Raw genomic sequence first — 13861 nt, forward strand, 5'->3', positions numbered from 1 at the left:
TCATATACCTTTGACTATTGGATGTTCTTATAGGCACTTTAGTATTGCCAGTGTAACAGTATAGCTTCCGTCCCTCTCCTCGCTCCTACCTGGGCTCGAACCAGGAACACATCGACAACAGCTACCCTCGAAGCAGCGTTACGCATGCAGAGCAAGGGGAACAACTACTCCAAGTCTCAGAGCGAGTGACGTTTGAAACGCTATTAGTGCGCACCCCGCTAACTAGCTAGCCATTTCACATCAGTTACACCAGCCTAATCTCGGGAGTTGATAGGCTTGAAGTCATAAACAGCGCAATGCTTGAAGCATTGCGACGAGCTGCTGGCAAAACGCAGGAAAGTGCTGTTTGAATGAATGCTTACGAGCCTGCTGGTGCCTACCATTGCTCAGTCAGACTGCTCTATCAAATCATAGACTTAATTATAACATAATAAAACACAGAAATACGAGCCTTAGGTCATTAATATGGTCGAATCTGGAAACTATCATCTCGAAAACAAAACGTTTATTCTTTCAGTGAAATACGGAACCGTTCCGTATTTTATCTAACGGGTGGCATCCATAAGTCTAAATATTCCTGTTACATTGCACAACCTTCAATGTTATGTCATACTTACGTAAAATTCTGGCAAATTAGTTTGCAACAAGCCAGGCGGCCCAAACTGTTGCATATACCCTGACTCTGCGTGCAATGAACGCAAGAGAAGTGACACAATTTCACCTGGTTAATATTGCCTGCTAACCTGGATTTCTTTTAGCTAAATATGCAGGTTTAATAATATATACTTCTGTGTATTGATTTTAAGAAAGGCATTGATGGTTATGGTTTGGTACAGTCGTGCAACGACTGTGCTTTTTTTGCAAATGCGCTTTTGTTAAATCATCCAACGTTTGGCTAAGTTGGCTGTCTTTGTTAGGAAGAAATAGTCTTCACACAGTTCGCAACGAGCCAGGCGGCCCAGACTGCTGCATATACCCTGACTCTGTTGCAAGAGAAGTGACACAATTTACCTAGTTAAAATAAATTCATTTTATTAGGCAATATTAACTAAATATGCATGTTTAAAAAATATATACTTGTGTATTGATTTTAAGAAAGGCATTGATGTTTATGGTTAGGTACACGTTGGAGCAACGACAGTCCTTTTTCGCGAATGCGCACTGCATCGATTATATGCAACGCAGGACACGCTAGATAAACTAGTAATATCATCAACCATGTGTAGTTAACTAGTGATTATGATTGTTTTTTATAAGATAAGTTTAATGCTAGCTAGCAACTTACCTTGGCTTCTTACTGCATTCGCGTAACAGGCAGGCTCCTCGTGAAGTGCAATGTGAGGCAGGTGGTTAGAGCGTTGGACTAGTTAACCGTAAGGTTGCAAGATTGAATCCCCGAGCTGACACTGTAAAAGTCTGTCGTTCTGCCCCTGAACAAGGCAGTTAACCCACCGTTCCTAGGCCGTCATTGAAAATAAGAATGTGTTCTTAACTGACTTGCCTAGTTAAATAAAGCCGTAAAAAAAAAAAAAAAAAAAGTTTTTGCCAAATCGGTGTCCAAAAATACCGATTTACGATTGTTATGAAAACTTGAAATCGGCCCTAATTAATCAGCCATTCCGATTAATCGGTCGACCTCTAGTCCATATTATCAGTTATGCAATAAGCATATTACCTGCAGCCCAATTGATTCAGAATAGTGGCTGGCTATAAATAGGCTGACGCATGGGGTTGCCTATTGGGCTAATCATTAGCTAGATACCAAATGTCATCTTTTATCTAGTTAGCATCCTATTGATGTATTTTATGTCCCAAAAAACTTGGATAAACACAGTAAATATAATGGAGGCCTTCCTGTTAAGGAAACTCGGGGTAACATGCCTGTACTTCTCGCAGAGACCACTTCATGTCACTATTTTCTCCCCCTAACACTTTCCCTGGTTACCACTACTCTTGCTCAACAAAACATTTCACCTGTCATCACAATTAGTCACTCCCCCAAATTATTTCGAGGTAGTCAGAATGCATGTTTCCCTCCATATGGCACTCGTAACTTGAATGCGCCTCAAGGAATATTTCTCTCCCATAGAACACGACAACAAGCCGACTAGGTAAACAGATGAACTATTATACTATGGGGTTGTCAGATTTTTCTGTTCATTGCTCATTTTGTTTGCAGAGGAAAAGTAATGTGGACTGTTCTAGTGTCTTAAATGTGGACTGTTCTAGTGTCTTAAATGTGGACTGTTCTAGTGTCTTAAATGTGAACTTCGCCAGAAATATTTGTTCATGTTCCATATTTTTGGGGGTGTGGCACCAATGAGTTTGCCGTGGCGCCGCAGCAAACACTGCACTGTGTTGAGACTGCCTTCCTCTTGGGGTGTTGTAACAGGTCTCTCCCTCTCCCCCAGGCCTGCCAGCTCCTCCTCCAGCAGCAGCAGAACCCCCAGCAGCTCACCTCACCACAGCAGCTACAACAGCTCCTACAGAACCAGAGAAAGTTCCCCCAGAACCTACGCCAGCAGGCCGACCCACAACAGGTCAAACTGCTATTACTGTTACAGCTGCTACTAATACTACTGCACTGGAAACAACACAACCAATGTTCCCTCTAAGCAGCGAGCGTGGCCGTTCTTCTGTGATCTAATCAACATATCGGTCCCTTTTCAATGCAACAAACCAAAACACATCTAACTTTGCAAGATTGAGTCTGTGATTTTGTTGTAGGCAGAGCCAGAACGCAACGGAGTAGAATTCTATTGGCAGGGGTGGCCCATAAGCGGTCTTTCAATCAGCTGCGAGTGAAGGCACTTTTCAGATCAGTGAGTTATTATCCCAGTTATACATAAGTATAGGTCAGCAATGGGGAGTTGCTGCTTCCTACAAGAGCACAAAACATGTAGGCTACATTTCTTTGAAAAGCCAGTCTTAAGGTAAAAAGCTTGTCTTAATCAAAGGGGCAGTGTTGTATTTAGAGACAGGCATGAATAAGCCAATAGGCAGAGGGGTAGCCTACATTATCTAATTCTCTGTATGGTAATAATAATACATTTTATTTTATAAAGGGGTTTCTTGCATCATACAATGCAATTTTACAGTAACCTATTTGGTCCATGGTGTTACAGGCCAAGTAAAAAATCATGAATTAATGTCAAGCCCTTCATAATGTAAAAGTCTCATGCAATGTAGGCCTGCATTGAACACCACATATAGGCCAGGTCATATAATTCAAAAGCTATTTCGATGTGAAATTGTTATGGGATTTGCTCCATTGGTTTTGTTCGTAGGCCTACATTATGCTCAAATAGCTTATTGGCTACTGTCAAACTGTAAGGGTACAGCCTCAGTGTTCACTGTGAATGCGCACCGGAAGTTGCATGAAATTCTCACACTGTTCAAGTTTCCGCTCGCAAGAACCTAAAATTTGCTCAGTGCCTCAAAAAATGTGAATGAACATTGAACGAAACCCTAGTTATTTCAACGGAGAATGAAACGTGCCCGCTATGAATCAGGTGAACCTCTGTACTTGAGAAAATACTATATGTTTTGAACACAAATGTTGAATTCTGATTTGTATGACTTTTCACATGAATAGTCATAGGCTGGTGTTGCACCCATGTTGCATGTCTGCTCACAGGGTTCCCAATTCCACTCATCCCTCATCTCTCTCCTCAGCTGGCCAGGATCGTGGCTGTTCTCCAGCAGCAGAGGCAGCAGCAGGGTGTCGGAGGGGGCTCCAAACTATCACCCTCTGACCTGGGAGGAGGAGGCCCCAAACTGCCTATGGCCGACTCCCTGCCCCATCCAGGCATGGGTGGCTCTGTGGACCTGCACCAGAAAACACAGGGCTACTCTGGTGAGCGCTGTAAATAATGACATGAAAGGACGTAAAGGATAGATGATAATCTTTTTTGAAAAATGCTTGATTTTCCTTTTTACCCAAGAGAACGTCCCACTCGTTTTGACACAACTGTGTTATACATCTTATTTTCAATACAAACCACTAACAATGTTAGTTTTATTTGTCGTATGTACAGGGTACACACCGTCCAACCAAATGCTTACTGTCAGTGTAAACCGTCTTGAGGATTTTCATTGCATACTGACTGATTCTCTGCATGTAATTGAGTCATACAGGCCCCCTGCCATCAGCTCTAACCCCTACCTGTCCCCCTCCCTCTCAGGCTATGGTGGAGGAGTGAACCTGTCTGGTCTGGACATGGGTGGCTCGGTGATGGGAGGCCCAGGGGGGATGAAGGACATGGGGGGGCAGCAGTCCCGCTTCAAATGGATGATGGAGGGTCACTCTCCTGCCCCCTCCCCTCCTGAGAGCCTCAACAAAAACGGTGAGAGAGTCCTAACACTGTAGTGAGTTTACGGAATTAATTATAGTATGACATGGGGCAGCAGGTAGCCTAGTGGTTAAGAGTGTTGTGCCAGTAACCGAAAGTTTGCTGGTTTGAATCCCCAAGCCGAAAAATATGCTGATGTGCCCTTGAGCAAGGCACTTAGCTCCAATTGCTCATGTAAGTTGTTCTGGATAAGAGCGTCATCTAAATGACTAAAATGTAAATGCCAACATGTATATGTTGATTGTTGACCCATCTTCTGCTTTTTCATCTGGCTATATTTGTCTTTCTTCATCTCTCTCTCCTCTGTATCGCTCTCTTATTGTCTTCTCTTCTCCCTCTTTCAATCCCCCTCTTCCTCTCAGGTCCTATGTCCACCCCTATGAGAAGGGTGGGCTCTCCATACTCCCAGTATGACATGATGGGAGGGGAGGGGCTAGGCATGCCCCTCCAGAGGGACAACTGGCACCGTACGCCTGGGAACAAGATGGGCTCCAAGCCCCAGGGCACGTCCAGCTGGCCTCCTGGTGCGTGGCCATTCTAAATACCAACTGAATCTGCCGGATTTTGATCTATCCAACCACTAACACACCTGATTTGACCAAATCCCCTGAATCAGTTAGTGTTGGGCTGTAACAAAAGCCTGCAACACCCTGTAGCTCTCTGGGACCAGGGTTAAGTCGATGAGGTGGCTTCATCTGTTTTCAAAATAAAAATCAATAATTTCTGTTTGTCAGAGTTCCAGCCCGGCGTGCCCTGGAAGGGGATCCAGAGCATCGACCCCGAGTCTGACCCCTACATGACCCCAGGGAGCATGATGGGAATCCCTGGGCCGTCCAGCCTCAACGACACCGAGCACCAGTTGCTAAGAGACAACACGGGTACCTACCGAGACTCAAGCAGAGTTGCAACTATCTATGACTAAGTCCACTTTCTGAGCACCTGTTGATAAGAGACCAGCTGACCTGACATATTACATAACAATAACACATTACATAAGTATGCTGTCATCAGCCCTCGTCCTCACAAAGTCAAATAAACTAGTATACCACTGAAATCATATCCATCAATGCATGCACCAGTTAAAAGTCAAGTTGTTAATAATATACTCTATTTTACTATATCCGGGATGGACAACTGGTGGTCCGTGGACCAATTTCAGATTAAAAAAAATTGGGAACTTACAAATTTGCTTTAAAACTGCTAAATTGTCTCTATGCCCTGTGGAAAAATTTGTCGAATTGCATGACATAAAATATAAAATATTTGAAGTTAATCTTCGCTGTCACGAAGGGGGCCGCTAAAATGTTTTGCTCACAAGGTGGGGGGTATGGATGTGGGTACGCAGACCCACGAGCCACCGTGGCCCCCATGAGTTAAGCTTGTTGTGTTTGTGTTCCAGAAGCCAACCCCTCCCTGAACACCTTGCTGCCTTCACCTGGTGCCTGGCCCTACAGTGCCTCAGACAGCCCCCTCAACAACGCACACAACTCGGGTAACAGACTGAAAACGTAGTAACACTATGAATGTGCTATGTATGCTTTATGGATGTGCTATGTATGCTTTATGGATGTGCTATGAAGTCCAAAGGTGCCTTTCACCAAAACAGCTATCACGTTAACTTAGCGTGCGTCTGTAAATTCACTCTGCCTATCTACTCTGATTTCAGAGCACTCTCTTCTGAGTATGCCAGAGTGCAGAATAACTAATAAATTTACAAACACTCAACACCGGTTGAATGTGTTAGTAAACGTCGACAAAAACTCGTGATTAAATTGTTGCCAGCAGCACAGTTAGTCACCGACTCTCTGGATAACATGAAAACAGCCTTACCAGCTCTGCTAGGGCGAGTAAAAAGGGTCAGAGTGATCTGTTCTCTCGTTTTTCTCTGGAAGTAGCTAGCAAGTAAGCCAGTTAGCTTGGCTGCTTGACTGCCGTTGTGAGGTCAGAACGCTTGGATCAACCCTACTTCTCACCCAGACCGTCCAGTGTGTGCGCTCTGAATGCTCCGAGAGCGAAACACTCTGAATTTACGAACGCCCAGAGCGCACTCTGGCACTCCAGTTCGAATTTATAAACACACCCTAAACATTCTCCTGGGGTTCAAAATAAACACTCTGCTTTTCCTTTTATTTACTCTCAAATGTTGTCGTTCAGGGTGTCAAGTTTCAACTGTCTGTCTGAGTTTAGTCTGGCTGTATTCATCCTGCTGTTAGTCAGACCCAGGTCTGACTAGTTAATTTCCTGTTGCCCATAGCAAAGTACACAGAGTACAAGACCAGCTGGCCCCCTGAGCCCATTGGACACAACAAGATGTGGAAGACCAATCGCAACCAACAGTCCCAGCAGCTGTCACGCCCACCCCCGGGACTCACCAATCAGAAGCAGGCCTCGCCGTCCCGTGGCCCGTGGCAGGCCCGTGGCTGGGGCAGCTCGAGCGGGAGCCAGGAAACCAGATATGGCCCTGGTAATGTCATAACAGGGTGTTTGAGTCTTTCCACTCTGGTCTGTCCTGCCTGCTGCCTGGTGAAGTATTAAATGTACCCAGATGTCCGTTGCCTTGATCTGCTTCCACATCCCTAATGGCACCCTATTCCCTATTGGCCCTGGTCAATAGTAGCGCACTATAAAGGGAATAGGGTGCCATTTGGGACAGAACCCCAGAGAAATTGCATAGCTAGGTGGTTAGGCCTTTTATTCACCAAGCTTGAAGTACAGGGCTTATTTCTCCATTGGTCCAGAACTGGCTGCCGCAGGTACAGAGGTAGGGGTTGACTACTATGTGGAACTGATCCCCGTGTGTGGTTTGGTGCTAATAGGCTCTGCTTGGAGTGATGGGGGGACCTCCAGAGGAAGCTGCTGGCTGGTGCTCTGCAATCTCACTCCACAGGTACACACACACACACACATCATCCCTCATAAAGACTACACACACACCATTCCTCAGGACAACACACACGCATGTGCACAGATACAGCATCACTTCTCTTGCACATATCACCTCTACCGCACAAGTCATCCCTAACCCCAGTCCCTCCATGTTGTCCCCTCCTGCAGATCGACGGCTCCACCCTCCGTACCATCTGTATGCAGCATGGCCCCCTGCTGACCTTTCACCTCGGCCTGACCCAGGGCAGCGCTCTGATTCGCTACAGCACCCCACAGGAAGCTGCGAAGGCCCAGAGCGCACTACACATGTAAGCCCCTCTTAGCCTGTCAATCATGGTGTAGTTCTGTAGATGAACAGGCAGCAGCTCCACTGTGTTTTATTGCCGGCTTTACAGATGATTACAGACTCCTTTTCAGACAGATACTTTTTCCACTTAAATTAACTAGGCTACTTTTCAGTTTTCTAGTTAGAAACAAGTCTGCTGAGCCCTCTCCCGCTAGAATGAACGTCATGCATCTTCTACCCATATTTTGATAGGCAGTGTGCCTGTCGGTCACAAATTGAGCGACGACAGACAAACACTGCTGGTTTGACAGTGCTGTCTGTCCCGCCTCTCGGTACCTGGGTTTGTGTTGTGATTGCAGTTGATTTTCTACACAGAGGGAGAGAGGATGAATTTGCACATCCTGTATAGTCGAAATCCACTTATTGTTTTCTGGCACAGTCATTTATTTTCTTTAGCGTGCAGGGTCCAACATTAACGATGGCCCTTCGGGGCCAGTAAAAACCCTTTGGGCCAGTGGATCTCATCAATGGCCAGTAACTTTTTAGATCATTTTTGCATTCGTGTAAAATATTTACCTGCTCTTTCAGTCTACCATTGAAGACTACACTCGTAAATGTCATGCTATTTGTAGTTGATCAATATGATTGGCCGTTCATTCAAGCACCACCACACTTCCGTTAGTCACAGCTGTCCAGAGCTAAAAGAAACGCCCATCAATCTACTCAGAGTTTATTTATTTTAGGGAAAGTGATTTACAAAAGTTAACCTTGAGTAGTGAACATACTAGCAATATGCTGGCTACTGTTAATAGTCTGCAAAAAGAATGCTACAAATAAACAGCTAGCCTACTGTCACCATGTCTATCTCTTTTGGAATGTTGGTCTTAAAGGGCGTTCGTTTTTACTCTGTTTATTTAGAACCTAACGGACAACTAGGAAAAGTGCAAACCAAGTTTATTCACCCAATGGGTCAGACAGCTGAAATGTTCCCACCAGCACAAGTATTTATACCCCACTTTAGGTGAAATCTCCTTTTCTCAAAACATTACATCTTTGTTGCTAGGCAGGCTAAGTGATGTGTGTAATAAACTGTTCCTTCTCCTTTCATCTGACCTGACCTCGGCCCACATTCCTCACTAATCCATAGCTATCCAACCTTATCAGTGACCGCAACCATGTGATTGCCTTTTCCCTTACTTTGTAACTCTCAAAGCCCATGGCTCATATCCACCCTTAATTGACCCCCACCATATACATTCCTCATATATGTAACCATTAACTTCTGGTGTAGCAAGTATTTCAAACTACAACCCAACATCCCATTTTCTAATCTTCTCTAAGTGACATACTTTAGAAACAAAATACATGAATACATTGTAGTCCTGAAGAATATAGTAATGACTTGCTTAATTATATTACACAGCTTTAATACACATCATCATAACCAAATGTAGCCGATTAATATAAAGTATGCCAACCTATAGGCTAGCGTTTCCCCAAACTCTGCCCTCTGCACCCCAAGGGGTGTGCACGTTTTGGTTTGTGACCTAGCACTACACAGCTATTTTTATTTGTCAAACTTGATGATTATTTGAATCAGCTGTGTAGTGCGAGGGCAAACACCAAAACTTGGGGTCCCGAGGACCGAGTTTTGGAAGCGCTGCTATAGGCCCTGCATGACCCCAATGCATTTAAGAACTACACCATATAGAAATTCTGTTCGGGCCATTCGATTTTTGGCCAACTGGCCCTGCCACGGATTGGTGGTGCCTAGGCTATTTACTGTGCTTTGATTGACAAACAGCGAGCTTGACTAGTTTATAAAAGGTGTCGAATTGACTGAATAAAGTCTTTCATACAGTGCATTCGGAAAGTATTAAGACCCCTTCATTTTCCCACATTTTGTTACGTTATACCCTTATGATAAAATTGATTAAATAGTTTTTTCTCCTCAATCTATACACAATACCCCATAATGATGAAACAAAGAGATTTGTTGGAATTTTTGCAAATGTATATAAAATGAAAACACATTTACAAAAGTATTCAGACCCTTTACTTAGTACTTTGTTGAAGCACCTTTGCCAGCTATTACAGCCTTGAGTCTTCTTGGGTATGATGCAATAAGCTTGGCACGCCTGTATTTGGGAGTTTCGCCCATTCTCTGCAGATCCTAAAGCTCTGTCAGGTTGGATGGGAAGCGTTGCTGCACAGCTTTTTTCAGGTCAATTCCTTCGACCTGATGGCTTGGTTTTTGCTCTGACATGCACTGTCAACTGTGGGGTCTTATGTAGACAGGTGGGCCTTTCCAAATCATGTCTAATCAATTGGATTTACCACAGGTGGACTCCAAGTTGAAGAAACATCTCAACAATGATCAATGGAAACAGGATGCACTTGAGCTCAATTTCAATTCTCATAGCAAAGTGTCAGAGTACTTATGTAAATAAGGTATTTCTAAAAACCTGTTTTCGCTTTGTCATTATGGGGGTGTTGTGTGTAGATTGAAGAGGGAAATTTCGATTTAATCCATTTTAGAGTAAGGCTAACGTTACAATGTGGGAAAAGTCAAGGGGTCTGAATACTTTCCGATTGCACGGTATACGTCCATTGTATCTCATTCGGACAAGTAAACTAAAGAGCTCGTTTGTCAGGACTTGCCAGACACCTGCCCGCCCGCACAGCATCACTACTCTGGACGGTTCTGACTTAGAATATGTGGACAACTACAAATACCTAGGTGTCTGGTTAGACTGTTAACTCTCCTTCCAGACTCACATCAAACATCTCCAATCCAAAGTTAAATCTAGAATTGGCTTCCTATTTCGCAAAACAAAGCATCCTTCACTCATGCTGCCAAACATACCCTCGTAAATCTGACCATCCTACCGATCCTCGACTTTAGCGATGTCATTTACAAAATAGCCTCCAACACTCCACTCAACAAATTGGATGCAGTCTATCACAGTGCCATCCGTTTTGTCACCAAAGCCCCATATACTACCCACCACTGCGACCTGTACGCTCTCTTTGGCTGGCCCTCGCTTCATACTCGTCGTCAAACCCACTGGTTCCAGGTCATCTACAAGACCCTGCTAGGTAAAGTCCCGCCTTATCTCAGCTCGCTGGTCACCATAGCAACACCACCCGTAGCACGCGCTCCAGCAGGTGTATTTCACTGGTCACCCCCAGGGCCAATTCCTCCTTTGGCCCCCTCTCCTTCCAGTTCTCTGCTGCCAATGACTGGAACGAACTACAAAAATCTCTGAAACTGGAAACACTTATTTCCCTCACCAGCTGTCAGAGCAGCTCACAGATCACTGCACCTGTACATAGCCCAAACAATTACCTCATCCCCTACTGTATTTATTTAGTTATTTAGCTCCCTTGCACCCCAGTATTTCTACTTTGCACTTTTTGTTGTGATTATCCGCAAATATATTATTAAAACATTCAATGAGGATGGTGAATCCTCCTCACTGCAAGAACCATTGGTAGACTAGAAAGAGCCTCACTGGTCCAAAATATGATAAAAGAGAACTGATTTAATTGTTTTAAAAGCTAATGATACTTAGATGGTATTTTCAAAGATATTAGCATAGCATGTCGCAACCGGCCGTGACCGGGACACCCATGGGATGGTGCACAATTGGCCCAGCATCGTCCGGGTCAGGGGAGAGTTTGGCCGGCAGTGATGTCCTTAAAAAGGGGTGAAAGTTTTTTAAATTCAAGAAAATTACAAAAAATGCCTCTTAAATGGAAGCTTGAAGCCTGTGGAAGTCAGCATAATTACAGGATTATTTTAAAGACCGAGTGCAGTCAGAATGTACTTTCCCTGTGTTTTATATCATATTGTACAACAGCTGATGAATCGAAACCTCTAAAAGTATGTAAACAAATGTGACCAGCATTATGTCCTGATAGTTGCTGGTTGTAAACGCAATCTAGCATTAGAATGTACCAGAGGCCACTAAAATAGTTTTTTTTGCCGAACAAGCTCTATCTCAACCCACTCCCCACCGGAGCCTGGCCGGCTACTTATTCGATTTGGCTGGCTACTCCATGTGCTGGTGGAAAGAACACTGGTTCAATAGACCAACCATAGACTGAAAATCAATGACATTCCATGCAGACTGTCTGGTGAGCTAGGAATAAAGTAATTTCATAGTAAATGGGAAAAACCTGCATGGACTTAATGAGGGGGTTACTATAATAGAATGTTACGACTAATAGATAACAGCCAGTGAACACAAAACAACATTAAATCACTCGTTACACTCTCCTCTCTCTTTCCAGGTGTGTCCTGGGCAATACCACCATCTTGGCCAAGTTTGTGAGCGAGGAAGAGGTTGCTCGCTATTTTGCACATTCCCAGGCGGGAGGAGGGGCCAGCGGAAGCCAGGCGGGGCCCACAGGGACAGGTGCAGTGGGGGCCAATAGCAGCGGAGGGAGTGGAGAGAGGGAACGAGACAGAACCAGAGGAGGAGGAGATTGCTCTGTCCCTGGAGGAGGAGGCAGCTCGGGGCCCGTCAGCTCTGGCTGGCAGAGTTTGGACAGTACAGGAGGCTGCCTGGATACTACCCCTGCCCAGGGGCCTGGCCTGAGCATGTTTGCCCAGTGGAGCAGCAATGGTGCTGGGGTGGCTGGGGGTGGTGAGCCCAGCAGACAGGGTTTGTGGGGAGGGATGGGGGGTGGAGGGTACCCCAGCAGTAGTATGTGGGGGTCCCCTGCCATAGAGGATCCACACCAGATGGGGAGTCCTGCTGCTCTGCTGCCTGGAGACCTGCTAGGAGGAGGGGCTGATTCCATCTGAATGACCACACCTAATACATGAACCTACACGCGAATACAGTATAAATGTATTTATACTGTGTGTACACACCGAATAAACATGCACTTACACATGTTCTCACACACATATACATACTTAAACACACACAGATGAAATGACACTAGTCACAAACACGCAGATCCTCTGACGTTAACTCTCACACATTGTGTCATTAATAGACCGTGACATGCCAACACTACTCAACATACATACATCTTTTTCCCTTAAATGAAGACTTCAACAGCAAGACTTGAACAGACCAAGGTGGAATCCGTTAGACTCACTCATCTGGATGACGACTCTTCACCCATTAACCAGACCTCACTGAGATCCTATCATTCAGGCCTGTAGAGAAACCAACAACGTGACAACACATGGAGCTCTTCCTATGTGATGTGTAACACCTTATTACAACACCCCTCTACAAACCTACAGGATCTTGTTTTCACAGTACCTACCTACCTGGCCCAACCCTTTCTGACTCTCTCTTTCTCACCAGTTACACACTGCTATGTCACTGCTATGATGTCTAATGTATCTTGTTGTATGTTGGTTAAATTGTGGAAAAATCCAAGATGTCCTTTATCTCTTTAGTTTTTACTTCAAAATGCTGACCTCGTTACGTTTTCTTACTCAATCAAGTTGGTTCTTATAATGCCATGCTGATGATGACTGATCACTTGTTACAAGCTGTACAAGGTGCCCTCCTGCCTGCCTGTGGAACTGTGCATGAGACGAGTGACGGGATAGGAGGAGTCTGTGGGTGCGTTTCACAGCTAAGACGAGGTGACGCAACAACCAATGTTTGCCTGCCACGTCATCGACTGACAAATTGTTATAACATGAAGTGGTTAGCTGATACTCAAAATACCTATCCAGGCGTAGTAAGAACTGTCAGGCATCAGCAACGTCTAAGCATAGGAACGCGCCCTGTGTGTGTCGTTGCCGTGGTCAATTCCTTTTGGCGATGAGAACATGATTAACAAGCGCGTGATGGTGTGTGGGCTGGTGATGTGTGATAGAGAAAGTGTGTGTGTCTGAAATGCTCTTCCCTTTCAGGGAGGCAAATGTTTGTGTGACCGCTTACATCAGGTGTTCTGTGTGTGTGTGTGTGGCTGGAAGTTCAACAACATAGGCACTAATGCATATTTCTCTTAAGTTGTGGTTTTAGCAGCATTTTTTTTTTGTTGGTCTGAATTGCAATAATCATTTTTTTTTTTTTTTAAGAAGCAACCAACTGAAGGCATCCATGTTAAGATGCCAAAACCTACCAAACCAAGCAGAGCTGGAGCAGTGTTTCGCAAACACTTTAAAGTTACTAATTGTAAAATGTTTTGTGTATCAATTTAAATTAAGGTGGGCTTTATCACTCCTGTTCAGGTTATTTTAGTTTCTTTTTGGATTTTACAAAGGAGGACATTTTAATTTAAGCAAACAAGAACAAGACAATAAAGGTTGTATTAAAGTCTGGTTGTCATTGGTTTGTACCACACCACTACTTCAGTG

General features: G+C 44.5%; 1 protein-coding gene across 6 annotated transcripts in view; it reads left to right on the forward strand.

The window, feature by feature from the left end:
- Positions 1–13820, forward strand: part of LOC139571290 (trinucleotide repeat-containing gene 6B protein-like) — a 52840-nt gene extending 39020 nt beyond the window's left edge. For all 6 annotated transcript variants that reach the window (XM_071394029.1, XM_071394030.1, XM_071394033.1 and 3 more), the window contains 10 exons: positions 2412–2540; positions 3676–3856; positions 4185–4346; positions 4715–4876; positions 5087–5230; positions 5752–5844; positions 6607–6816; positions 7169–7239; positions 7407–7546; positions 11821–13820. In XM_071394029.1, coding sequence (XP_071250130.1) covers positions 2412–2540; positions 3676–3856; positions 4185–4346; positions 4715–4876; positions 5087–5230; positions 5752–5844; positions 6607–6816; positions 7169–7239; positions 7407–7546; positions 11821–12337 — 1809 coding nt within the window. In that variant the 3' untranslated portion in view covers positions 12338–13820. The remainder of the gene's footprint in view (positions 1–2411; positions 2541–3675; positions 3857–4184; positions 4347–4714; positions 4877–5086; positions 5231–5751; positions 5845–6606; positions 6817–7168; positions 7240–7406; positions 7547–11820) is intronic.
- The last annotated feature ends 41 nt before the right edge of the window (positions 13821–13861 follow it).

Source organism: Salvelinus alpinus, chromosome 3 (genome assembly GCF_045679555.1).
Source record: "Salvelinus alpinus chromosome 3, SLU_Salpinus.1, whole genome shotgun sequence".
NCBI classification, from domain to species: domain Eukaryota; kingdom Metazoa; phylum Chordata; class Actinopteri; order Salmoniformes; family Salmonidae; genus Salvelinus; species Salvelinus alpinus.